A 26,319-nucleotide genomic window follows, 5' to 3' on the forward strand; every position below is an offset into this window, starting at 1 on the left:
AGTTACCAGATCAGGGTGGGGAAGGAGTGGTGGGTCCTTTCCTGCCACTCCACCCAAGACTAATTCCAGGCCTGTGAATTTTAAGCCTCTGAATTACATTATAAAAAAAGTTCTTCATGTATGCTGACTATTTATCACCTCTTGCTTTCCCCTCTGAGTCACTGACATTTTTATTTCAAACATTTAGCTACGAAGTACACTAGCATTTAAAAAAAATAGAGCAAAGACAAAAATAATTATAATATAGAATACATACATAACATTAAAAAGCTATAAATAAAACTGTGCAAAAAGAAGGCATTGATAAAGCAATCTAATCTAAGTTTAGAGCAATACATTCTCAACATTTCTGGGTTATTTTACCTGGTTTAGATATTTGCAGCCTTGAAATTTTGGCTAGCCTACATACATGACTGTTTTTATCAAGCTTTATTTAACCTCACTCAATATAAAGAGATAAGCATTTAATATACATCCCATATGGAATGTGTTCACAAAACAGTGCTGCAAATCTGAATACATGGCAAGCATTCACAGATTTCTGTGCTGGCTGAAGCTAGAAAAAGTCAAACATGAACATACCAGGCTCCATGTTAAGTCAACCCAGCTAACTCCATTACATACAATCAAAAGAAAGCTCACAAAAATGGGTTGTTTTCTTCCTGCAGATCATTTTATCTGATTTGGCACCAGGAGGAAGAAGGAAGGATTCATGCAGTTTCCTACAGTAGCAGTTTCTTTTGTGAGTAATTCCAGTTCACTGTATGCCCACAAAGACAAGCTAAATTCTGTCTTTACTCATAATTTTGAGAAAATGGTTGTCCATTGGGTTAAAGTCCTAAGGAACTACACCTTCAGGTATTTAAAACAAGTGACTTACATCCATTATTACCTTCTAATAGCTGTACTTTGAGCATATTAAAAGCAACACACTTAGCTGTAGTGATTGTGAATCTTAGCCTAGATTTCTGACATCATTTAGATTTTCTAGGCTAAGATACAGAGATTATTTTTTGTTGTTGTTAGTTTTAAAAGACACCCAGTGGCTTCAAATACTTGAAAGAGTTTGTCATGATCTGTAAATCCTTTACCTTGGCTTTTGGTAAAAGAACTGTAAATCTGAATTTAAGTTGTTACAAAATCAAAGGCACAGAAATACAATTATGTATGTCAGGCTTACCGTCCATAGATCCCATGGCAATGTCTGAAAAAAGCAGTGGAAAAAATAGCTTGTCAGAAAAACACCATTCCTGTACTGTATGTCCAACATGCTACATAACAATGTCCATTAACTAAGAAGAGAGCACTTATTTATATGCATGTTTATAGTACATACGTATTTTATATATTAGCACGTGTGTGCGTGTGTGTGTCTGTGTATGTATCTGCATAATACTTTTGGTTATAAAGGATGGGCAGTATGCAATGCATTGTGATATTTCCCACTTCAAACTAGTTGCTGCTTTCCAGCAAACTCACATTGCTGTGTGCATGAGTAATGGTCAGATTCTGAGCTGCTGACTGAGTGACTTTCAAGAGGTGTCGGAGCCTCTGCAAAGTGTCAGCTTTAAAGAGCTTACAAAGGTGGGGTTTTCTAGCCAGTTAAAAATGATGCCGCTATTCGCTAAGTGGGTTCCCTTGCAATACTGACACTAGAAAGGAAAATGGCATACTTTTTGGGAAAGGAAATAACAAAGTTGACCAACATTTTCTTTTTCTTGTCCAGTCTGTTAATAAATGCTAGTGACCTCTCAACAGAAGAGCTTAACAGATGAAAGAAAAGCAGCAGGCTTCATGCCAAATATTTATAGCCCACCACATGAGACAGAACTCTGCTGCTTCGTATCAAAAGAGAAGAGAACCAGGCGGGTTTAGAAAGGTCCCTTCTAATGCAGCCATAGAAACAGAAGAGCAGTTGAGGAAGGACAGACCAGGGCTCACTTACTGTGGTTGGATCACTGTGGCAAAGCAGTGAAGGGAGGTAATTAATTAAATTACCAATAGAGAAGTCATGCCAGGGCTCCCAAGGCATCATGCACAGATGACTGCTCCTGTTCAACTGTTTGCTGAATGGAAAATATCCGTGACTGAGGCAAAAACTATACACATATAGAAATACCACTTAAGGCTCTCTTCTTAATCTCCCTGCAAGCACAGGGCTCTCCAAAGACTGCAGCCACAGCCTCATACTCTCTATACTGCCATAGTAATGACCCTGTCAACTCCAGTGAGACCAAGACCCAGACTGCAGGGCTGTCTTCCCTTCTAAAAACATGGTGTTCTGACTCACCCACATGCTCTTGTACATGCGGACCATCCTTTCTCATATGCCTTTGTTGTGTGGAAAGATGAAAGGAGTGAGTAAAGGTGCTCAGTGAATGCTTCCTATGCTCCTAGATGAAAAGTTACAATGTACTTTTCTACACAGAATTATATTCTGTATTTCATGTTATAGTTGAATATAAAATAACTGTTTTTCACTGAAGTAATAAACTTTTCTACAACCTGTACAATATGATGTCAGAACAAATGTGTTCTGTCATAAAAATTAAGTATCTTTTGTTTAATTATCCCACTGCTCTAATCAGCATTATTACAAAACAAGCTGAACGTAGTTAGCAAAGTCACATTTAGTGTTTTCTGTCACTGCTGAATGCTATGGAATTTCATTTGCTTTCCCCTTCCTTTTCTCTGTTTAGAGGGGGGAAAAACATAACAAGTAAAATGCACAAAGCTTCTGCTACAATGAAACACTTCTCGTAGCAAATCTCAATGAGAAATTTCAGCTAATGTTCAGAGTGCTGACAATGGATCGTTTTTCTGACAGCACATATCCTGTCAGAAATCACTACAGATCTCATTACGTAACTAAGACTTCACACCAAATAAGAAGTTAATTAACTGAGGATGAGATCAGCAGAAAATCAGGACCATCTCAGCCTTAAAGCTTCTTGTCTTCTCACTCCTTTCCCAGTGCTGCATTTCTAAACAACTGATTAGTCTTCTCATGTCTCACAGAACAAGCCAGATTAATAATAGCACAGGTAGATTAATGATAGTACAGGAATAATAGATCATGCTAATAGTGTATTAACACTGCTTCTTTGTGTACAAGACAGGGATACAGATATGCTGGCCAGGAGATGTTCCCTACTTGGCTACCTGCCCTCTGGGTAGTGAGGGTGAATTCTGGATTTTAAGATAGCATGTCCTGTAGGAAAAGTCAATGAATATCAGCAACTTAATATATCAGCCTTTTCTTTTTTAAAAAAAATTTCATCTTTCTTTTTTTCTCATATTGCTGCAAAAAACTACCATTACAAATATTACTACTGAATGTAGAATTTCAATAACACAATATTCTACAAGAAAACACCCTATTCCATACTCTAATTTTCCTTGAGGTTAGGTCTAAAGCAGATTAACAGCAAAACCACTCAGATCACTGCTTGGTACAGAAACTCCATCACATTAAAGCAATTGCATGCTGACTCCATGAGACCTAGGTCCCCTAAGGCATCTTTCCAGAATCAGTCAGGTCAGAAAAGTTGTCAGAAAAACAAGCACTGGAGAATAATATTGTTTACACTAAGAGTTATTCTAAAGATGGAAAGTAACAGCATGCTAAAGTCAAGGCCAAGGTACCAGCAACCATTCTCATCAGCAGACATCTCATTTTACCATGTGACAATTTCCTCTCCTTCCGTACATCATCAAGTACAGGGTTACTGAGGGGGAAGATAGAAGGCTAACTAGTGCTTCTCAGGAAGATAAAGTTTTTCAGACACTTCTCATTAATACATGAGGCAAACCTTTTCTACCAAACACAATACACTGCATTCAAATGCCTTGCCTATGTCAAGGCAAAGAGGTACCTGAGACATGGGTGAATGACTAACTCCTGTTGATACAGCTTCTGGCTTGAAAGGGTCGAAGTCCAAATCCAGTAAAGACTCTTCTTTCTTAGCTTCAGGTACTTCATTCTGTTGGAAGAGAAATATAACTCTTGCAAAACTTATCTTTTAAAAGCTGCCCCGGGTAGTAAAATATTAAAATGGTCAAGAAAAGAAAGCAAACCACAGATTTACTAGCTGTGGTGTACACAAGAAGGGTGGAAGCTCTGAAGATTTTCTTGAGCTTTAGTGTAAGTTTTACTTTTATGAGATTTGCTCTTATGATGTCTTTCGTTTCTCTGTAGTACAGCTTTGCCTTTTTAGGCCTAACAGTCACAGCCCTTTCAAAAAAGTGTCGAGTGTACACCACTTGACTGTGAAGGCCCTTTTAAAGTGCTTTGAGACAGACATGGGAGTTAAAAACTACTGTCATAGGTTAGCAAAGCATAGTCCCAGAAGTGATGTTCTTGCAAAGAGGTGCTTACAGCTTCCTCTGTGACAGAACCTATCAGATGGCCAGTTTGAATATGGACAATTCTTTAAGCCACTTAAAGTTGTGACCGCCTCTGTGATGCACACTTAAGAATAGAAACCCTGAGGCAGAGGCTCTCTCTTGTTTCTGGTGCTGGGACAGGTGGCTGCGGGCCCCGTGCGGGGGCCACTGGGCCCGGCCCAGGCCATGCTCAGGCCAGGCTGGGCCAGGCCATGGCCATCCTGGAGCCAATGGGCCCTGTTCCACCCACGGAACAGCCCCCCACAGCCCTGCTGTGGGCAGCCGGAACGGCTCAGCTCCCCCCCCCTCCACTTCGATAAGCCACATTCCAGCTGCAAGACCTAGGTGAGATTAACCCTTTTAGTGCTGGGAAGAGCTGAAAACCTGAGGGAAGAGAAAGAGGAGATGCTTGAAGCTGAAATTCTGTTGTGAAGCTATGATATGTCAGAGTACCCATTGTAATTTCATGAAGATATGGGGGGTGGAGTGTTCAACTCATGCTTGTTAGCAAAAGCACCTGCGTGAGATAGGCAGATGCTGACGCAGCTGTAATTTCATGAGAAGTTTGGACAGGGAGAGATGGAAGTGATAAGGACTTTTGCTCCAAATGGGAAAGGAGAAAACCTCAGTTCCTACAGATGCTCCCAGAGATAATCCTAAAGATGAAGATGAGGAAGACCCTTTGCTCCCAGGGAAGGAGAAGGGCCTCTGTTCTTAGAGATGAAATGCTCCCAGAGATGGGTGAAGAGAACTTTTGCTTCTGAACAGTTCAACCTTAAAATTGTACCCCAAAAACCTTCAAGAGTGGACCCTTGAAAGCAGTTGTGGGAAAAGCTGCAAGTCGGGGGGAAGGGACTCACATGTGAGCAGAGAGATTCCTCTTCCTAAATGGACTGAACAAAGTTATTTGGAAGTGGGCGGCTGTCTCGTTGTGATAATGTGTTCATAGCATGAGCAAGAGAGACTCCTCTTCCTAAATGGACTGAACAAGGTTATTATGGAAGTGGTAAACAGACTGAACATCTTAAGGGTTGTCTTTTTACATTGTCAGTGGGAGAAGGGAGGAAGGTGGGGGGAGGAGAAAAGTTCTGAAGGTGTGGTATTATTATTTTTTTTTCTTCTTTTAGGTCTGTTAATGAACTTCTTTATATTCTTTCAAGTTTGGTGCCTGCTTTGCGTTTCTCCTAATTCTTATCTCACAGAAGATAAACAGTAATGAGTATCTTGGACCAAACCACTACACTGAATTGGTGTTTCCACCCGGTTACAAATCCAACCCGCTACAACTAAATAAACAGCACCCAATGTCCATACATTCTAACAAGTTAATCTCTCCCCATACACAAACATTATTAAAAAGCCAATACAGAAGGATACAAATGCATTTGACTTACGTTTTAATTCTGAACATGTATACCAATTTACAATTAATGTTGCCTTCAGCTCTAAACTTTAGGAAACATCTGATAGTAGGGCACTGGAACAGGCTGCCCAGAGAAGCTGTGAATGTTCCATCCGTAAAAGTGTTCAAGGCCAGATTGGATGGGGCTTTGAGCAACCTGGTCTAATGAGAGCTGTCCCTGTCCATGGCAGGCGGGGTGGAACTAGATGATTTTTAAGGTCTCTTTCAACCAAAGCCATTTTATGATTCTATGATATGCTCTTATTAAACTGGATTACATGGTAGAGCCTTCTTGGTTTTCAATCAATAAATTAGCCAAGGCCTCTGAGGTCACTCTAAAAATACATTCACATATATATGTTCAATGGGCTACAGGTCTTCTCTGCTGTAAAAGAACCTGAAAAAACAATTAGTGTGCTTCAACATAAAACAGTGTGAAACCGTAGCTGAGATTTAATTATCACTAACTGTAAATGTTCTAGGCAAGCACCTTAGTCTTGATAACAAGGCTAGTACTGCCTGCTGCTAGTTGTTCAGTGTTTGTTAAATAGTGAGAGAAGCTTGTACGACAGGGCAAGTCTACCACAATATGGCACGTACAAACCCAGCAAAACTATGAGATAATAATAATGATAATGACAGTAAAATAAATGAGCAAAGACCTTCTATTATTGAAACATTTAAGAGTATAAACTTTCCAAATTAGTGTTACTATTGGTAAACAGATGTTCAAAGTTAGCTAATTAATGGCTTCCGTTATGCCACAGAACACCTTAACTCTCTGTGTCACCTGCAAACATGGTAAAAAGAGCTCCTCAGCTCCCATGTTAGGAATGACAGAGTGACCTAGAACTCTTCAGTCTGTAAGAGGTGTGTTAGGGGTGATGTGAGAAGGGTCTATACCAGTGTGAGAGGGGTTTGGCTGCTCCCTGATTCTTCCAAAGCAGGAAGGCAGTTGGCAGCAAAGCTGGTGGGGACAAATGTAAAATAAAAGTGGTGGTGCTCCATGTGGCAGAGTCCAGCTGGGGACCTCCTTGGCTTCAGGTACTGTGACTGTGAAAAACGTACACATGCTGAAAGACTGAATAAATTTGTGGCAAAGTAGTCTGTTGAGGCTTACTTAATAGGTAAAAATCATGGTGAGGAAGTCCTAGAGCAGCAAAGCACTAGAGGCTAAGAGACTGTAGTACCAGGGGGTGTCAGGAGTACCAACTTTGCTTGCCTGGATTTACCTTCTTTCTTTGGCCTTCTGCATTGCTGGTGATGACAGATATGTGGTCTGACACACTGAAGCCTGTATTATAGTCTCCCATTTTAAAAAGTCAAGCCCACCATTCCCACCAGTAACCAACCTTACATTCATTCTCTCATGCCTTCCATCGAGTGTATTTAGATTTCATCACATATGCTCCTGAGGCACTAATACTCATATGGTCATACACCTTGAAGAAATAACAGCATTTGCTGGCATATAATCAGAATTGGATGGAGACATAAAAGATAATGATCTTTCACTGAGGTTTGAGAATGAAGTTGCTACCTATGAGGACTGAATCAAATGAACAGGACTCTTACTTAGGCCATGAGTGATGACAGCTAAGGTATTGGAAGTGACAGGGTACTGATCACTGATAGCAAAAGTTATCATTACCCATGACCCTCAGACCAAAATGAAGAGAACACTCAACTTTAGTGACAAAGGCCCAAATAAACATACAGAGCACCTAAGATACCACATTACAGGGAGATGCAGGAAAAACAGGAACCTCAGGAAATCCCTCAGCAAGGGGCAAAGCTGTGACAGGAAGGCCTGCCAAACATCCTGTATTTATTCCACCATAGCATGATGAAGCATGAATAAATTAAACATTTGAAAGAGGAGGCTGTGGCAGAAGCAAGGCTGTACCTCTCAGAGGCATGTACAAGAGATGAAGAAGCCAAAATAAACTTGCAAGGTTTGTTTTTGAGACAAAACTTCAGGAGGAAACGCCGGAATGAGTGTTCCTCCCCTTTTCCTCCGTCAATGAGACAAATGGGTCACAAGGAGTGAAAGTGGGAAAAAGAAACCAAACTGTTTATTAACACACGAACAAAACAGGGTAGAACAGGATTAAAAAAAACCCCAAACCTCAAAATACAACAAATTCCCGGAGAGAGAACAGACACACGGACTCAGACCAGCCGGAGCCACCCCATGGGCCCGCTGGGGCCACCCCGCAGGCTCCCCGGACCGGCGAGGAGGGAAGGGAGGCAGTGAGGCAAGGGGAAGGAAAGGGAAAAAAGAACAAGAAAAAAACCCAACACAACCTTTTCCCAGCTAGCCGGAACACAAAGGAAACCAAAAAGCAGCACAGCGCTCCCGGCGCACTCCCTCCCGAGCCCCGCCGAGACCTCCCCGCCCCGGGTCCATCTTAAAGGCACAGCGTCCTTGGGCATTGAGCGGATGGTTAAGGAATAAAGCGGCTTCATAACATCACCCCAGGACACAAGGACCACCAGAACTGTTACCCTCTCCCTGCACACAGTCTGTACAACCCTTAAAATAGCCTTAGCAGTTATGCTGTCAGACACACTCAGACACATTATGTATCGTAGGGGGCATATAAAGGCCTACAATGTCCAAGCTAGTAACTGGACACTAGGGAGAAACACATTTCCAGTGTGAGGAAAAGGAGAAATAAAGCAAAGAATACTCATTTCTGAAATATCTGGAGCTGGTCACCCAGATATTTCATCTTTTCACCTCTTTTTTTTACTAGGCAGTAATTAAATCAATTTTTGACAATGAATAACCTGGATTTGTGAGATAGTTTGTTGAATCAGTGCAAAAATATTCAACAGCATCAAGCAGAACTGTCTTTCAGCATCTTGCACTAACGAAGCAAATGCATTAATACTGCTTGGTAAAGAAGGAGGAGCAACAACAATTTCAGGATATTTGTGTATCAGGAAACGGAAGCGTTTGGCCTGTTTGTAATCCTCTCCAAAACACTGTATTAAAGCAGCAAAGCTCTACTCATCAGTCTGTTGGTTTTGTGCCTCTGCGTGAGCAGTGTCTGGGACACCAGTGGTGGTCCCCTGGGAAGTCCTGTACCATTGACAGGCTCTGCAGGCTTAATAGCTTTCTCCACAGTGCTCAACAAGGGCTTTGAGAGTATAGGAGAAGCCATAAACACCAAGAGGAATAAGTCTGTATTTCCTGTGGATTTCATGCTATGTATTTTCCTTAACTGGTTCACATACGCAAGGATACAAAACCTAGACATCACATTATTTGGGTATGTCTGTACATACTCAGAGATCTCAGATACAGTAAGGATGCTTTAGTGATGGGGGTGGGTTTTGTGGAGGGAGAAGTGCAGATGATTGATGAGAAGGTAGCCAGGGAATAGCTTAGGACATTCCCTGGACATTGACTGTGGAGGAAGGAAGGACATAAATCACTCACTGAAGGGAGATCCATTTTCCTTGAGAGACAAAGGAAAACATTTCAGTTCTCAGAAGCATGCCCACTTTTATTATGCCTTTCCATTTCTATGCCAATCTCTCATAGAAAGGATATAAGGATTCTGGAAATGTGACTTACACTTAATTAAAGCCTTATTCCAGTGTCATCTCTTAATGGAAAAGCAAACCAGTTCTACTTCTGCTTCCCTGGATGGCCTGACATATGCAGATTAGTTGGATACAGTATTTAATGCAGGGGGCCATATCTAGCACAGCTTACACCAACTCTTACCAGTGATTTCAAGGCTCATGCTGCTGGAGTAATTAATTCCTATGAAGTCAGGGTACAGTGATGCAACAGACCTGCCATCTCCCTTCAGAAAGAGGGCCTACCAGCAGCTGCATTCTGGGAGTAGCCTTTAATTCTTTAATTGCATGGAGACTTAACTATAAATAAGTCTTTTCCAAATAGATCCCTATACACAGCAACACCTCTTTCTCCCTACCACAAGAAAACAATGCATCACATGTTCAAATTGTATAAAATACATTTTTCATTGCTGTGCCTTCATTTTCCTGTGATGTCAAATGAATTAGAACAAAACCAATGATTCAAATGAAAACAGACATTCCTAAACATTCTGCGTAAGCTTCGCATCTACGTACTTCTCTTCGATCTATCAGACACAGGCTCAGATTTCAGACTTGTAATTACCATGAAAGAAAGGGTCCATTATTGAAAAAAAACAGCCATCACTATAACTGTGCAAAAGCTGAAGGGCTGAATACAAATTTTACAGACCTATTTTGCACAATTCTGGCTTTTCTGTTTATTATATGCAACTTTAAAAATATCATAATAATGAGATAAAATGAATTTTGATCACTTCTCTGCTGTGCAGCTAATGTTTCTATGAGCAAAGCCAAGTGAATGAATACTAGCTGAAGCAGTCTTTTATACCTGTAAAAACCAGCCAAGTTCCATTTTTTAAGAATCACTCAATAGAAAGAAGGAATACTTTTAATGATTTTGATGAAGGAAACAGAAATAGTGAAGGATCTCTGTAAAATTCCACTTGAGATGCTTAGCATTAGAAGTAGCATCTTAGATCAACTCTCAGCACATAATGCAACCTGGATGCATTTAAATCTCAAACATGACCATATCACAGTATTTTTAGTCGGACCTCTCAGGAAATTGCTTTTTTTTTCAATACGTTAGCAGTGTTAGCCCTTTTGAGTGATTATGTGTGACCTATTCAAAGGCAAAACACCATATGTGTAACTCTTTCTAGGTAACAGAAAGTGGTCATTATACCTCTGCCTTCTACCTGCGCCCTCCTCCTCCCTCCCCATGAAGATCAGCCCCAGAGGCACTGTCTTGGAGAACTTAGGGTAATTACATGGCTGGAACTCTACACAATTCACTGAAGCTTACCTGTGATGGGGTTGTCACATTGATTTCTGGGACAAAGTTGTCGTCAAATAAGTTAATGATGTTCTCCTGTTGCAACTCCTTCGTAGGTGTGAGTTTAGGCAGTGGTGGGACTGGCGGACCTTTCCTCAGCTAGGCAGACAGCAAAAATGTCACAGACTAGTTCAGGGATAAAAGAAAATCTTTAAGCTAGGCCTAAACAAATTGTCCTAGGCTTTTACTTCAGCTACTTCACCCTAAATAAGTCATGGGAATAAGCCATGTGTTGAAAGGAACTGTTAGGTGTTCACCAACAAATGCCTTGAAATAAACATTATGGGGAGCAAAACCACCCTATGTTTAAAAGTCATTAAAACTCAAAGTTTCAGATTTCATACAAAAGCAACTCTCAGTTGGTTTTCTTTCTGCTGCAACAGGCACACAGTGCAGGACACTTGCTCTTCTATACAGCCCATAGCTGAAAGGGCAGTATTGCACAGAAGCAGTGCCTCTGCAGCTTTTTGGCTTCTTGAGTTCATTTGTGTTTAGCTTTGGGATTTTGCCCCTGCCCACCTGTTGCTAGTCTTAGAGTGTACTTAAAGCTAAGACCATATAATCTCTGGGAACTACAGCACTTCAAAGGTGCTTAGTTTACTATATTCCTCCTGCTCTCCAGAGATTCACATAACTATGACAAACTAATTGCTTGGAATAACACCAAATAGTATTGGATAATTTTTACATCTATCAAAACCCCAAGAAAATAAATCCACAAAAAATCCTCGGGTGGTATAGTGACATAACACTATCGGCACCAATGAGGCTGAGTCCAGGTGGATATTCAGGCAGTGAGGTGTCACATTTTGGGAGACCAGAGAAAATAAGCATGCTCACTAGATACAAAATTAATTTTCTTCTGATATGCAGACAGCATAGAAACAGCAATCAGCACAGAAGCTATCCCAATTCCAAAAAAACATCCATAACATCAACACAAGTCTTTGATATGCACACGAACACATACAACTCATGCTACAGATTGAACTGATGAATGAAACCGATTCTTATTTTACCAATACTAGTGAAAATAGAAATTACTCCATTGATTACAACAGAGTCAAACTTCCCAATACAGTGTTAAAAACAACCAATGGGACTTTAATTATCAGTAATTAGCAGAGCAGTATTTCAGCTAGCTTTATTATTTATTGTTTTAGAGACTGGCCAGACCAGTGATACTCACTGGCTAATTTTTCTCAGGGTAAGCATAAATTTGAAGATTGAAGCATAAAAATGAAGAGCAGAAATATATAATGTACAAAAACTCACAAGGTTTTAGAAGTAGGCTTTTCAAACTATCACTGCTGGTACATGGGTCCTTAGAGACAATGCAACTTTTTAAGAAGTGTTTTGCATTGTCACATGAAGTCCCAGCAATTCACCAGGCACCTAAAATTTTCTTCATTCCCCCTAATATAAAAATGCTTTTCTATTCATGTTGTGACACAGGGATGAACAACTGATGAACAGAACATACTGCAACAGAACCAGTGGCCTCCCTGCTGTTACTCAGTCACAGCCTAGATGAAAGATCCACCATGTACATCATCTCAGCAATCTTTCACTGCACAACAGGTCAGGTCCCTCTGCTAGGTATCTCCTTACCTGTGTGGGTGACTTAGGTCGGGCTGGTGCCGGAGACGTTGGTGCCAGCATATGATTGGGACTAGCAGTAGGGCTAGGTAGGGGAGAGACCTCCTCTGGTGGTGATGGTGTTTTTGCAAAGCGGAGTGGACCTGAATCACTAGACAGAAGCAAAGCAATGGCAAGGACACATATATCTTGCTGTCTTATTACCTTGAAAATCTGATGCAACAGTTGAACTGCACCCCTGATGTAACACCAGTGACCACAAAAGAGAGTACAAACTGGAGATGAACTAAGCCATTATATAATGACTAAAACTAAAACTGCAATTAAATGCAATTAAATTTCAGTGTCAAAGGAAGTTTTAATTTTGAATGATCTTGATTTTTGGAACATCTGTTTACCTGATCATTGTAACTTGAAGAAAAATGGGTACCTGCATTTTTGCAGATTCTATACTTGAAATACCATTTCACTTACAAATTTAAAACTATTATAAAATGTGAAATGGATTTACTGTCATTTCACACACTTCTTGGAATAAAATATTCTAAAGAGAAAAAAAACCCCACAGGAAAGCATAACAATGAATAATGCAAATAATTTTAAAAGCTCAGCAACTTCAGAAAGGTTTCAATAAAATAAAACCAGCCAAGATTATTATAAAGATATCACTATTTAGAAGAACAAATAACCAAAATTATAAACAAGCAGCAGTCAAGTGACTTCAACAGAGCTCTGCTGATACTAAGAAAAGATCTGATGAAGTCCTAGAAAGCATCTGCCCTTCTCATGAAAGGATCTGGTGCAAACACTGAGAAAATATTCAGCTACCTAGAAATGCTGAAAGCTTACAGTGAGGGGAGGCTATGAACTACAGTACTCAACGACCACAGTACTCAGTAAGAGCGACTCCTACACATCCTCAGGGAGAGCAGAAGCACTACCTGACTGAGACCATAGCATAAACATGATCCTAATGCGAACACAAGAAAAATTGTTCTTTGGAATGACAAACTTAGCTCACACTCACCACCTCTTTCTGTGGAAATATAAAAAGAGAAAAAATAAGCAGTTATTAAGAAATTTATGTCCCAGGTACAATATTTGCCTTCAGGACAGAGTATTCAGTAGCATACAAGTTTTTAAGATGTTTCTTTTTATGCAGTTCTTTAAAAGAAATATTAGATACTGTACTTGTCTAGTATTAACTTCTCATGCATCTAAAACAGAAAGCTGTTTTATCTCATGAAGACCCACTTGTGAATAGTCTTTTAGAGTATCATCACTAATAATGGAAGTCAAAATCTATCCAGATTTTCACACAGGGCTCTGCAAATAAAACAGCAAAAGAGAGTAACAAAGTAACTTTCAAAATGTATTTTTAGAAAGCTTTTTTTAAGTAAGTTAAGGTCACACTACATTAAATGATGTCTAGTAATTGGCAGAAAAAAAAATTTTTCTTTTTTCTCTCAATGGAATGAATAATTCAGTGGGAACAAGCATGTGCATGTTGGACATGGTCTAGGAGACAAGGATAAAATACCTGTTGTTTACAAAAAGTGCTTGAAATCTTCCAACACTACATTATTTTACATTCCATAAAAATATTTCACAAATCCTTTATGGAAACATAGTCCAGTTTCTGAGTCCATCCTAAATGGGCCAGAAGTGGTGATGCATGAGCTAACAGCTCCGAAGGCAGTATGTAATATATGAGCATGGATTATCGCTGAAATAATCTGAAATACAGATTCTAGTGATGTGCTTATAGTTTTGAATTTTGCATTACATCACAAGTTTCAATATTTCATTCTTTGTTCTTCCAAAGTGAGATTAAAACAAATGTAGGAAGATTTGCCGTTATTTTTGAGGCAGATGTTAACTTGTTCAGTCAGTCTAAATTGTTGCTAATCTAACTCCATCTTGGGGGCAAATTAGCAGTAACTACGTGAGGAACTAATTTAATTTTTATTTATGCCACAACATTGTCCGGGTTTTGCGTTATAAACCCATTTTCTGAGATTGTGTGGAAAATGACTACATGGGCTGAGCTCTAAATGTGGCACGTGACGAAGGTGTCTAGCAAAGATGAGGGGGTGGAGACAAAGGACATCAGAGTCTCTAAGCAGGCAATCCCTTCAGAAAATGGACACTTCGCCTGACAATCAGGGCAGAAAAAACTTCCACCACGGGGCTGCAAAAGACTCCCCCCCTCCAGGCGGGGAAACCCCTGCTGCCCGGGGAAAATTCCCCTGACTAGCCAGAGGTCGTCCTCATAGGAGCGGACTATGGGAGGAGCCTCAGCACTAAAAGCATTTAACAGCGCCTCAACCGCTTCCCGCTCCCAGTTTCTCGGCAGGCCGGGCTCGTCTGGAGGTTTGGCTCGTTCGGCCGCCTGCTCGCTTTCTCCCTGCGGTCCTGCTTTTTCCCTGACTGTCTCCCATGTCCGCACCTGCTCCGTCTACCCTGCCTGGCCGCTTCCCCGCAACAGCCCGCCTGCCCCTCGGCCCGAGCGCCGGCTCCCGGCCGTCCCGCGCCGCGCTGCGGGGACCCGCTGCCTGCGGCCACCGCAGCCGCGCTCCCGCGAGAGCTGCGCAGCCTCCCCCGACAGGGAGCGCACGCGCCACGTGCCCCTGGATGCCGACGGGGCACCCCGGGACTGGGCTGGTAACATTCTGACCCTGGCCTCCTTCCTCTCTCTGCGTCTTTCTTTTCCCTTCTCTGCTTAACTTTCCCCCTCCAGATGGACACATATCCTTCTTTATCAATAAAAAGTTCTCAGATACAATATTTGCCTCGTTTGTGCTTGATTTTGTCCGAGAAATCCATTAAAAAGAATCCCCTGCAGTTTCCCTTAGAGTGGAATGCGAAAAGCTGTAACATTGTTAGAATTGCTTCTGACTAGCTGGGATTAAATGGTAATTCAGGCTTTATTTATTAACTCCAACTATCATTGTGTCTTGCTAAGTCTCACTGTTTTACATTTCAACGTTTTCTGCGTATCAGTGTTAGAAATCAAGTTATGGCAGAAAGGCTACATTTGTTGAAACAAAAAGTCAGAAATACCATACTGGCATCCACTGATCTTAAGAAAGCACCATCTGATTTTAAACTCTTTTTGGTTTTGTGCTTTCAAACAAGATTTCTTGAAAGTCTTTAAAAATATGGTATTTTGTGACATTCTCTTTATTTCAGTTTTTCTGCTTTTATGGTGCACCTTCAGATCTTTACTTTTCCCCATAAGCAGAAGAGATAAAAGCTAACGTTCAAAGGTTGGGATTCTCACCTAGCAGTAGCTAAAAACATATCTCAATATTTCAAGGCTTTAAATTATCAGAGTTAGCAACATTGCTGTAAACTAAGTATCTAAGAATAAATGAGCTATACAGTTGGTGCAAACTGATGTAACAGTCTACAATGAACTTGGCTAAATTGAAACAGCCTTCATTTTTTTTTTTTGAAAGGACTTTCTAGAAAAATAGTCAGTGAAGAAGGAGGCTTTGCATCTTTACTCCTGTTGCAAAGAATTTCATCCCAGATACCTTCATCTGCCATCCTGAACAAGTAACACCTGTTACCATGTCGTGCAGCAATCACTACGCATGGTGTAGGTGATTACTACATATGCTGAGACCCACAAAGCCTACAGCAATGCAATTCATTAAAAAAGCAGTAAATTCACCTTGGTGCCCCTTGAATGGTGAAGGCCTTGTCTGCATGCTGATCCCCCAGCTTTGTCATCACTTCATATAGTTTGTGACATAACTGTGAAAAGAAAACAGTTGCCTGAGTTCATGTGAACAACTACAGTCATGATTAAAAACACAGGTGATAAATCTGGTCTGATAAATGATAACTTGATAACTTTATGTTACAATATAAAACCTTCCAAAAGTTCTCAGTGCCATATATAGTAAAAGCTTAAGCAGAAACCCATCAAAATCCATAGAATCAAAGATAATAGCAGTTCTTCAAAGACATGAGCTGTTTTTTAGATGACAAGTTCTTAAGTGTGACTGACTGCTATGTGAGCTCTGATGACGGAGGTTATTCTAAGTTTAAAGCAACATGGGCAGCCAAGAAGATTCATGTTGTCCCCTGAAAAATCTAATCCAAATTTTCACAGAACTTCAGTAAAGTGAGTCTTCAAAAAAATTTTGGTTCCAATTTGAAGGTTGCTATAGATAATACACTACTAAGTATTTAGCCAGGTACATTCAAAAGATCCTCAATGAAACTGCTTGATTTGCCTAACAGTCACACATAAAATACTGCATTGCTGACAATGCATATAGCAGACTTGAAGGGAATGTTTGACATGTTTTTCTTGTACTGATTAAAGCAAAGAGGTGCTTAGCAATTGGACACAGCAAAAATACTGAAGGCAACAGTAAATTATCAAAATAGAAAGTGAATTTAGTTCTACAACTGATAATGCACTGCAATCCAAAATTGTAGGGGCTGCTCCTTCCTTAAGGAGAGAACAAATATGGCAAGTAGAAATGAATATGATGAATATACCACAAATCTGTATCTATGGCAAATTCTCATGTGTGCCTCTGCTAGATTTTTACTGTAAGACATTTGTTAGCTAGCATGCATATCATAATCCATTATACATGAGATAGTCAGTTTTACTCACTAAAGCTATTTCCTTGTGAAACTTGGCTTCAAGGCTGGATACATTTTTGAAGGTGTTCACATAGAAACCAATTCGTCTATGAAGGATGGAACAAAGAAAGGAAAAAGAGAATAAAAGATATGTGTGGGAGGGCCACAAACGCAGATTAATTAACTGTCTTCTGGACTACAAGCAACATTCTTGACTATTACTCTCAGCAAAGCAAAGGATGAAATGTCAAAATTTCAGACTAGTTTGTTCATAACTATTTCTGTTTTTGTTGAGATATGTATTTCACACTGTCCAGTGAACCAAGTTGAGACTACTCCACATCAGATGTCTTCACCTTGTTTCAAAGAAGAGTGGAAAAGGATGGTCACAAGTGCAGCACAAGCCCAGGGAAGGCAAGATGCTCTGGGCATCCATCTCCCACCAGACAGCAACTCAACCATTTCCTGAAAGGAGAAAGGTACCACTCTGGCACTGTGAGCCCCTGTGCCCAAATCTTATCACAGCACCAAGGTGATGCAGTTGCGTGTGGGGTCAGCTTTAACGTATACACCTCAGTACAGCCTAAGGGTGGGTGTCCAAAGCTCAGCTCTGAAACACATGCACATGTAGATAAGAGTAAAGAATTTAATATAGACTAGACATTTCTGTGCATGTAGTCAAGAATCTGCTTATTTGGAGTGAATGATTACATACTTCTACATTTCAAAAGTAGAACGTGTTTTCTTAGGTTTTATTTTTCCTATTTAAAACTGTCATGTATAATGGCTACCAACTTTTATTAACAAAAATCATCTCTGGAATAAGAATAAGCCTGCAAAATGTCAACTCAATAGATAATTTTCTTCCTGAAGAATTGTAATAACTAAAATAAAGGACTCTGAAAGCAACTGCTTTATAAATTATGCATATTGCTCAAATTAAATTCTGCCTTTCTCTGAAACTAGCTACTGCTTTTTTATACAAAATTTACTGAAGTAAAGGGGCCCTTACTCTAAATCATTCACATGCAGTTTTACTTTTATTTGGCCCATAAAACAAGTATCTTGAAGTGCTAAGAAGGTTTACACTGAAATATGCAGAAAACCAGCAGGGAAATCCTCTATTGGTCTGAAATTTAACAGGATTTATTTAGAAGGCAGAGAAGACAAAGGATACTTCACATCTCCACTCCAGATTGTCAGTTGTTAAAGAACATAGCACACTAATGAGATGCTTATTTTTCTACTGCTTTTGTTCTCCCATTCATATTGTCTGCATTTTCTGTATAAACACAGTTCATGGTTAAATATCCTGACTGAATGACCTATGCCATCAAATCATTTAACATCACAGCATAATCAGTGCAAAACTATAAAATGTGTCTTCTGATATAGTTATAATAAAAAATGACCTATAAGTAGACTCAAATCACCAAGACTACTCTGTCCTCTAGCATAATTATTTACTCATAAAATGGAAACCTTTTTGCACCTCAGAATGAAGATATGATAATGAATCTTAAGTGCCAACATACATTGAAAAAAATAAGCATAAATACATTTACAGCACGTATGTTTTGGAGCACTTGCATACATTTTTCCTTTCATTTTTTCAAAAAGAAAATGGATGGAATCCTCAAGAACCCAGCAATCCATTTTCTATCTGCTCATTAAAATCCCCTCATTCCCTTTCCTTACTCCCCACTTAGGCCTTGCATACAGTATCTCTCTGGGCTTACCGTGACCACAGAGATGGCAACTCTTCTTGCAAGTCAGTGTTAAACTCTTCAAATACTTTCTGTGCTTTTTGAAATTCTTCTTCTGCCTAAACCAAAATGAAACAGGTGACTTCTGAAATCACTATGACATAACAAAACCAAAATTATTTTTGTGTGGTTTTCTTGGTGGGTCTTTTACAATTTTTATAAACAAAGGATGTTATTCAGTCCCACACCATGGAGGCCAAAACAGGATTTGCTGTCCCCTCAGTCTCATCAAGAGAGCAAGTTAGGTCTCAAACAGGACTCCTTTGCAAAAGAGGCTGAGCATGTCTACTACATGAACCAAAGTACTCAATACACATTTATCAGAGAGATTAGAGATACCAGTTTTTCTAAGAGAGCAAAAGGAAGAGAAACTTTGTGCTCTTTGTACAGAAACAAGTGTCACCCAATCTCCCCAAGTCCTCTGCCAGCATGTTTCTGATTGTGCTACCTTGGTAATTCTGCCCTCATCTTTTCTTTTCGAGCTCTGCAGAGCTTCTAGATGATGCCTTGCACTGTCGTAGTCCACTAGCTTTCTGCTTCGTTTTGCAATGCGAGTCTGTACAGGGGTAGAAATGAAAGTAAATATGAAAAGCACTTTTAAAAAAGCCATTTTACTTATGTTGTCAAATTAGTTTCTGACGTATTTTTATTCTCCCTTATCTGTTTTTCATATCTGAATCATTATATCATGTAGGAGGAACATGGAAATGGTAAAGAAGGCAAACTAATCACATTATTTTAAATAAGGAATCAATATACACATAGTTTGGTTCTCCAGAATCAGTGAACCCGTTAAACTCAGGGTCATACCATCTTTTCCCCTTATATATAGTGTGAAAATTCAGCAATTAATGCACTTTTTCTAGAGTTGGAAAACTGCTAAAATACACTTCTCCATATAGTTGTTCTGACACATACCTAAAATACTGGAGTTCAAGATATACATATATATACTTTGATATAGACTTTGCAAAGGTATATATTATATGTAAAATCCACATGCTGAGAGGGAATAAGCACAGTTTGATTTAAAAGCGAGTTTAGAACTGTACATCAGTAATGATGGTATTTTTAAATGATTTTTTCTTTAGTCCTTGATGTAAATTACAAAGAGGATGACTGTGTTACCTATTCAGTTATAAACTATCACAAAAAATTTCCAGCTATGCCCATACAGTCATATCCAAATATAAAAGTCACTACCTCTCACCTATAGAGCTTCTTTATCCTCACACATTTCATTTAGCAGTCATCTCCCTGGACTGTACACCAGGTGGGCATCTGGCAGAGGCTAGAATCTGTATAACATTCTTTCCTGATGTGTATTACAAAATCTTTTTATAACTAATTAAAAGACAGGAACCATGGCTTAGATAGAAGAAAGATACTCACGGGTGCATCTAGCCAATAACAGAAAGCCTGCTTTCCATGTAATTTGTCTGGCATTTTAACCGCTGAAGAGCTTAAGGTGTCCCTATTGAAGTTGGTTAATATTATCTTTATCTCATACCAAAGAAACAGGAGCAGAAAAAAGCATAAAATTTTCCTCTACAAAGGCTAATTTTCTTCCAAGTACTACTGCATGAAAAATATTTTTGTTCACTTGGAAAATCAGCCCTGCCTAATGTCAGGAATCTACTTACAGAACAACATCTTGTACATCACAGGAGAGCATGACTTCCACCTCACACCCTTTTAAATTCTTTTTGCCTGTAATCTCATTTTCTATTTATTTTGCAACTCAACAGAACTTTAAAACTTGTCCTTTATAGAAAATCATTACTGTACTTTGATATCAGGAAATTGTCCTAGATATGTATCCAGCGTTAACAATGATCCATCCACCAGTTTTTGATGGAAGTCTTCCCAAAGTTCATCACATTTCTGAAAAGGCAGAAAGGAGAAAAATGTACTTAGTAGTTTAATGCCTCTCTAAACCTAGGAGAAATATAAATGTAATTGGTAAAGATTAATCTTTCTGAAGTTTTAAAATGTTCTTTATGGAAATAAATCAGAGTGTAAACATAAGGTGAATGAAAAGGAATACCTTGATTTCGCAAGTTCAATTCACAACAAACTAAGAATAAACTTTATAATTAGCTTGTTATATTCAAATAATAATATTTCAAATAGTTACTGCTATGTGAAAATAAGGATATCATGTATTCAAGGTCTTCCTCAGGGTTTCAGGTCCCTGAGGGTCAGTAATGCAGAATCTGAACCTGGCCTAGCTCTTGTGTCTAACTATGTTCACTGATGATGAACCTTGCTTACAGAGAAAAGAAGTACAACAAAAAAGAGAAGAGTAAATAAAAAAATGGAAAGGTCTTTCCATCTCATTCTTTTTGTGCCATTAAGGTACATTTGATGAAATGGCTGATGCAGACAAGAACTCCACCTTGCAATGCTGGAGAACTGGAATGATGGATAGGAAACATCCCAACATCAGCTGGCAAAATAAACAAAATCCACACCCCCACCACCCGTCTCTGCCCTGAAGCTACAGTGCTTTTCCCCAGTCCCCTTTGGAGCTCTGGGGTAGTCACCAGGAGAAACTCCCTGTAGTTTTCTGATTTTTATGAACATATTAATGCAGCTCATGTGACAAGGACCCAATGGGTGAGATTCCTTATTAGAAGCAAATCCTGTTACATAGAGACATAGTGCTTGAGGTCCTGGGTTCTCCATTGCACAAATCATTAGCACATGTTAAACATCCTGATTCCCCCTTTCTTTGCACATTTCAAAAATCACTTAACATCCTCCCCTTTGATGGGAGGGAGGCTAAGGGTTGTAAGCACTGCTCTGTAGGCTGTTATCCTCATTGACAAGTCTGGAAAGCTATTCCCAAGTGTTTTATCATAACCTACTATAGGGCATATTTTAGATGCTGTGTGATGCCAGTTTCAGTTCATTCATTTCCTATTCTAACAGAGTCCCTAATGAATTATTAGAATCTATTAAACGTGCTTAAAAGAAATACCTCATTTATCAACACAGTGTTTAATCACAGTGGTCTACAAAGCACCACAGCATTAGATTGTAGCAAGCAACTGCCAGTCTTGTGTGTTTGCTTTTGTATCTTGCTGATACATACTTCAAACAAACTAAAATAATGGAGGTTTTCTGAAAGCTAATGGACACAAACAACATTGCTGAAGGATTCCTTTAAGCCATCATCTTTCCTACCACATAGAAGAAGGTCTTTTAAGTGGACCCCTTTTGGAATGATCATTTATATGCTTAACTGAACAGATACATACTCTAGGTTTACTCTAGGTTGAGGGATCACAGAATCAACTAGGTTGGAAAAGACCTTTGAGATCAAGTCTAACCTATTACCTAACACCACTTTATCAACTATAACATGGCACTAAATGCCACATCCAGTCTTATCTTAAACACCTGCAGGGATGGTATGACACCACCACCTCCCTGGGCAGTCCATTCCAATCCCCAATCACTCTTTCTGTGAAGAAATTCTTCCTAATGTCCAGCCTAAACTTTCTCTGCCACAGTTTAAGGCTGAGTCCTCTTGTCCTGTCTCTGGTTGCCTGGGAGAAGAGACAGACCCCCACATAGCTACAACCTCCTTTCAGGCAGTTGTAGAGAGTGAAGAGGTCTCCCCTGAGCCTCCTTTTCTCCAGGCTAAACAACCCCAGCTCCTTCAGCCACTCCTTATAGGACTTGTGTTCCAGACACTTCACCAGCCTTGTTGCCCTTCTCTGGACATGCTCCAGCATCTCAATATCCTTCCTAAATTGAGAGGCCCAGAACTGGACACAGTACTCAAGGTGTGGCATCACCAGTGCTGAGTACAGGGGAAGAATCACTTCCCTGGTCCTGCTGGCTACACTATTCCCGATCCAGGCCAGGATGCCATTGGCCTTCTTGGCCATGTGGGCACACTGCTGGCTCATGGTCAGTCTGCCATCAGTCAATACCCCCGGGTCCCTTTCTGCCTGGCCACTGTCCAGCCACTCTGTCCCTAGCCTGTAGTGCTGCAGGGGATTGTTGTGACCAAAGTGCAGGACTGGGCACTTGGTCTGGTTAAACTTCATATCATTGGATTCAGCCCATGGATCCAGCCTGTCCAGGTCCCTCTGCAGAGCTCTCCTACCCTCCAGCAGATTGACATTCACACCCAACTTGGTGTCAACTTCAAATTTGCTAATGGTAGGCTGTGGCATTTAAGTAAAACCTTATAAAATGAAGGCCTTGTTGCCTTTGTAAAATTACGGCTCAGGCCTGCTACTTCGGCTAGAGAAGGACTGTGAGAAAAATCAGTGAGAAGAAAAACAATTAGTTTTTACCCATGAGAACGTAGTATCAAGAGAAGCAAGAAAGCTAAACAGTAGAAGGAGAAAACAGCAACATATCTGCACCTGTTATTTTTCTGAATGCTTGAATGCTTATGCTATAGGTAGCCAATGGTAGTATATTGAAGTTAATAATAGCCAATGAGTCTATTGTAATAGTTTAGCAGCCAATGAATCTGTAACATGAATGATAACATACAAAAGGTGTATAAAAGAGGCTGCTTTGTTTAATAAACGGCTTTTTGGCCCTTGAAAGAGGCACTGTCTGTGTCGTGACCGCCCCAACAGCGACAATAGGCTTGATCCCTTCATCCAGATCATTGATAAAGATCTTAAACAGGACTGGGCCTGACACAGATCCCTGGGGGACCCCACTAGTGACTGGCCACCAGCTGGAGGCAGCACCATTCACCACCACTCTCTGGGCCCAGCCATCCAGCCAGTTCTTAACCCAGAAAAATGTGCACCTGTCCAAGCCATGGGCTGCCAGCTTTTCCAGGATTATTCTGTGTGAGATGGTGTCAAAGGCTTTGCTGAAGTCCAGGTAGACACATTCACAGCCTTCCCCTCATCTACCAGGCAGGTCACCTGGTCATAAAAGGAGATCAGGTTGGTTAGGCAGGACCTGCCTCTCCTAAATCCATGCTGGCTGGGTCTGATCCCCAGGCTATCTTGTATGTGCCATGTGATCACACTGAAGATGAACTGTTCCATAATGTTGCTGGGCACTAAGGTCATGCTGACAGGCCTGTAGTTTCCTGGATCCTCCTTTTGGTCCTTCTTACGGGTGGGCGTCACACTAGCCAGCTTCCAGTCATCTGAGACTTCCCTGGTTAGCCAAGACTGGTGATAAATGATGGAGAGCAGCTTAGTAGCTCTTCTGACAGCTCCCTCATCACTCTAGGATGGATACCACCAGGTGTCACGGATTTGTGAGCATGGAAGTGGCTCAGCTAGTCATTAACTGCTTCCTCCTGAGTTCTATTCTGCTCCCTGTCCCTGTCTTCTAGCTTAAGAGGCCATCCGTCCTGAGGACAACTTGTCTTATAGTTAACAATTGAGGCAAAGAAGGTGTTAAGTACCAAAGCCTTTTCCTCATCTTTGGTAACTATATTCCCCACCATGTCCAATAAAGAATGGAGGTTTTGCTTGGTCCTTCTTTTGATATGAATGTATTCATAAAACCACTTTTTATTATCCTTTACAGAAGTGACCAGGTTTCTAACTGAGCTTTCACCACTTTAATTGACGCATAAATCTACATTTGTGATTATGTACAGAAAAAGCCAGGAGATTTTGTACTATTGCCCATGATTCTCTTATTAAGAAAACACACCTAGAATTTATCTTTACATCTAAGAGAGCTTAAGAGCTGAATTTTGGTCCTTTCATACACAACTACAAATTTCTGAGTGTAAAATCTAACAGTCTACAGATACAAGATAAGGTGCTACAGCAAGATGCAGCATGAGATTTTCCTGCTGTTAAACTTGGAACAATATAAAAAACCTAAACCAATGAAACAAAAAAATATGTAACTTAAATTAGGCTGATTGGAAGTTGGGTGCTTTTAAAATCAAAACCCTAACCCTAACCCTTCACAGCAGGGAAGGGTAGGAGAAGGCAGTCATAGAGAAGAAAAGCAATCTGTACATTGCTCTGTATTCAGGTTGACTGTTAACTGTATTATCAAGGAGGCCTTGGAAACTGAATGCCAAGTGCTTAAAAGCTTCATTGACAACCATTTGCACTTTCTTGTCACCACCATCACATTTGTTGACAGACTTCCCCCAGAACTGAGGCTGTTTAAGCAGGCAATTCAGAGTTCCTCAAGTTAAATTCCTGCTGTGTTGTCTAGAAAAGCCTATTCTTCTCTAATCACTGAAGGAAGGTAAAAAGTAAAAATAAATAGTGTCCTGAACTCTAATTTGCCCTTAAATTCCATATTCTTGTCAGAGAGGGTTGAATGTCTCATAAGATATCCTGTTTAGTACCACTGGCTCAATAGTTGTTACACAGCACAAAAGGATAAGCGGATTTGATAATTTTTAACATCCATCTGAACTGAGAATCCTGACTGTAAAATTGCATGTAAGATACCTTTGTACAAACTTGTCAGTCAGATGCTGTCAGGACCAATTCTGCTCACACTACTGTTGATCTCAGTGGGAGCTTATATCAGCTAGTTCATACAACAGACGCTGTAAGTGCTGCATCTGGCCAGCAGGAGCTGCATTTCACAAGACCCATAAATTTATATGCTGAGAAAACAGGATTTAACATGACATGAAGGATTAAGGTCAATTTTGGATGCACACTTCTTCTCAGAAGCTCAGATTAATCCACTTGCTGACAAAATACTTCTTCCCTCTTTCCATACATCTTACCTCTCCAATCATTTTCACATCTTCACGTCCGTACCAGTCCGGCTCATACACTTCATGGAGAGACTCTGTAAGCTTCTTTGAGGCATCTTGCATTCCTGCAGTTAGACAGAAAGAGGAACATGTAAGTGCAAACTACAAGAAATAGTTGCTAAATATCTTTATTTTCAGCCACATGTACCCACTATGCTATTCTCTCTGGCAAATTTAGAAAAGAGATACCTGTGGAGCCCAGTGCTTATTTATGCTTGCAACAGGGTGGTGCCTGCAGAGGATTGTGCTAAGCCAAACTGATCAGCCACTTTCGGAACTCTTGCTACCACAGGTGGGACAAGAACAGGGACTATTGATGGTTATCACTCTGTAATACACAGAGGAGCTGGCTTAAATGTAAAACAGCTTCAATGATATTGTGAGAAAGGGCCTAAATCTATCTTCAGTGAGATCAGTTTTACCCCAATGAATAAAAAACCACCCTCAGTGAAGGCACTGGGGTTTGTATTTTGATACAGCAGGAATCCATTAGATGCTGAATACGGTTCTGAATCCACTGAAACCAAACTCATCTCACCTGACTTTCTAAGAGTTCCAAATAAGTAATTTTAAAATGACGACTTCTTTTTCAACTTCTTTGCAAAATTTGAACAATACTTGAATTTTTTACTTAGCATTAACTTTTTTTTAAGAAGCACATTTTTTTCCTGTAGTCAAATCTGTCTGCTATCTTGAAAATATCTCTAAGCATGATCTTCACATTTAACTGCTCAGTGAATGAATTCAGAAATAACATCAATATTTTTGTTTTCTGCACAGAAACATTAATGAGTGGAATGTGGGGGCTAGACAAGGAACGGAGTCCTATGGTGGGACAAGTCCTAAATTCATTTCCAACTTAGGGTGACTGAAAAAGCTTCCTCTACAATGCTCTGTTCTTTTATGT

At 40.1% G+C, this 26,319-nt stretch overlaps 1 protein-coding gene across 8 annotated transcripts in view; it reads right to left on the bottom strand.

The window, feature by feature from the left end:
* Positions 1-26,319, bottom strand: part of AMPH (amphiphysin) — a 136,604-nt gene that overhangs the window by 25,592 nt on the left and 84,693 nt on the right. For 5 of the 8 annotated variants that reach the window (XM_039548661.1, XM_039548660.1, XM_039548658.1 and 2 more), the window contains exons 4-14: positions 25,383-25,477; positions 20,465-20,560; positions 19,125-19,232; positions 18,650-18,735; positions 16,942-17,017; positions 15,982-16,064; positions 13,330-13,338; positions 12,315-12,453; positions 10,674-10,802; positions 3,876-3,983; positions 1,181-1,204 (exon numbers count right to left, since the gene is read on the bottom strand). In XM_039548661.1, the coding sequence (XP_039404595.1) occupies positions 1,181-1,204; positions 3,876-3,983; positions 10,674-10,802; positions 12,315-12,453; positions 13,330-13,338; positions 15,982-16,064; positions 16,942-17,017; positions 18,650-18,735; positions 19,125-19,232; positions 20,465-20,560; positions 25,383-25,475 (951 nt within the window). In that variant the 5' untranslated portion in view covers positions 25,476-25,477. The remainder of the gene's footprint in view (positions 1-1,180; positions 1,205-3,875; positions 3,984-10,673; positions 10,803-12,314; positions 12,454-13,329; positions 13,339-15,981; positions 16,065-16,941; positions 17,018-18,649; positions 18,736-19,124; positions 19,233-20,464; positions 20,561-25,382; positions 25,478-26,319) is intronic. The other 3 variants (XM_039548659.1, XM_039548664.1, XM_010399324.4) reach the window with 1 other exon arrangement.

This window comes from Corvus cornix, chromosome 2, assembly GCF_000738735.6.
Source record: "Corvus cornix cornix isolate S_Up_H32 chromosome 2, ASM73873v5, whole genome shotgun sequence".
In the NCBI taxonomy this organism is placed as follows: domain Eukaryota; kingdom Metazoa; phylum Chordata; class Aves; order Passeriformes; family Corvidae; genus Corvus; species Corvus cornix.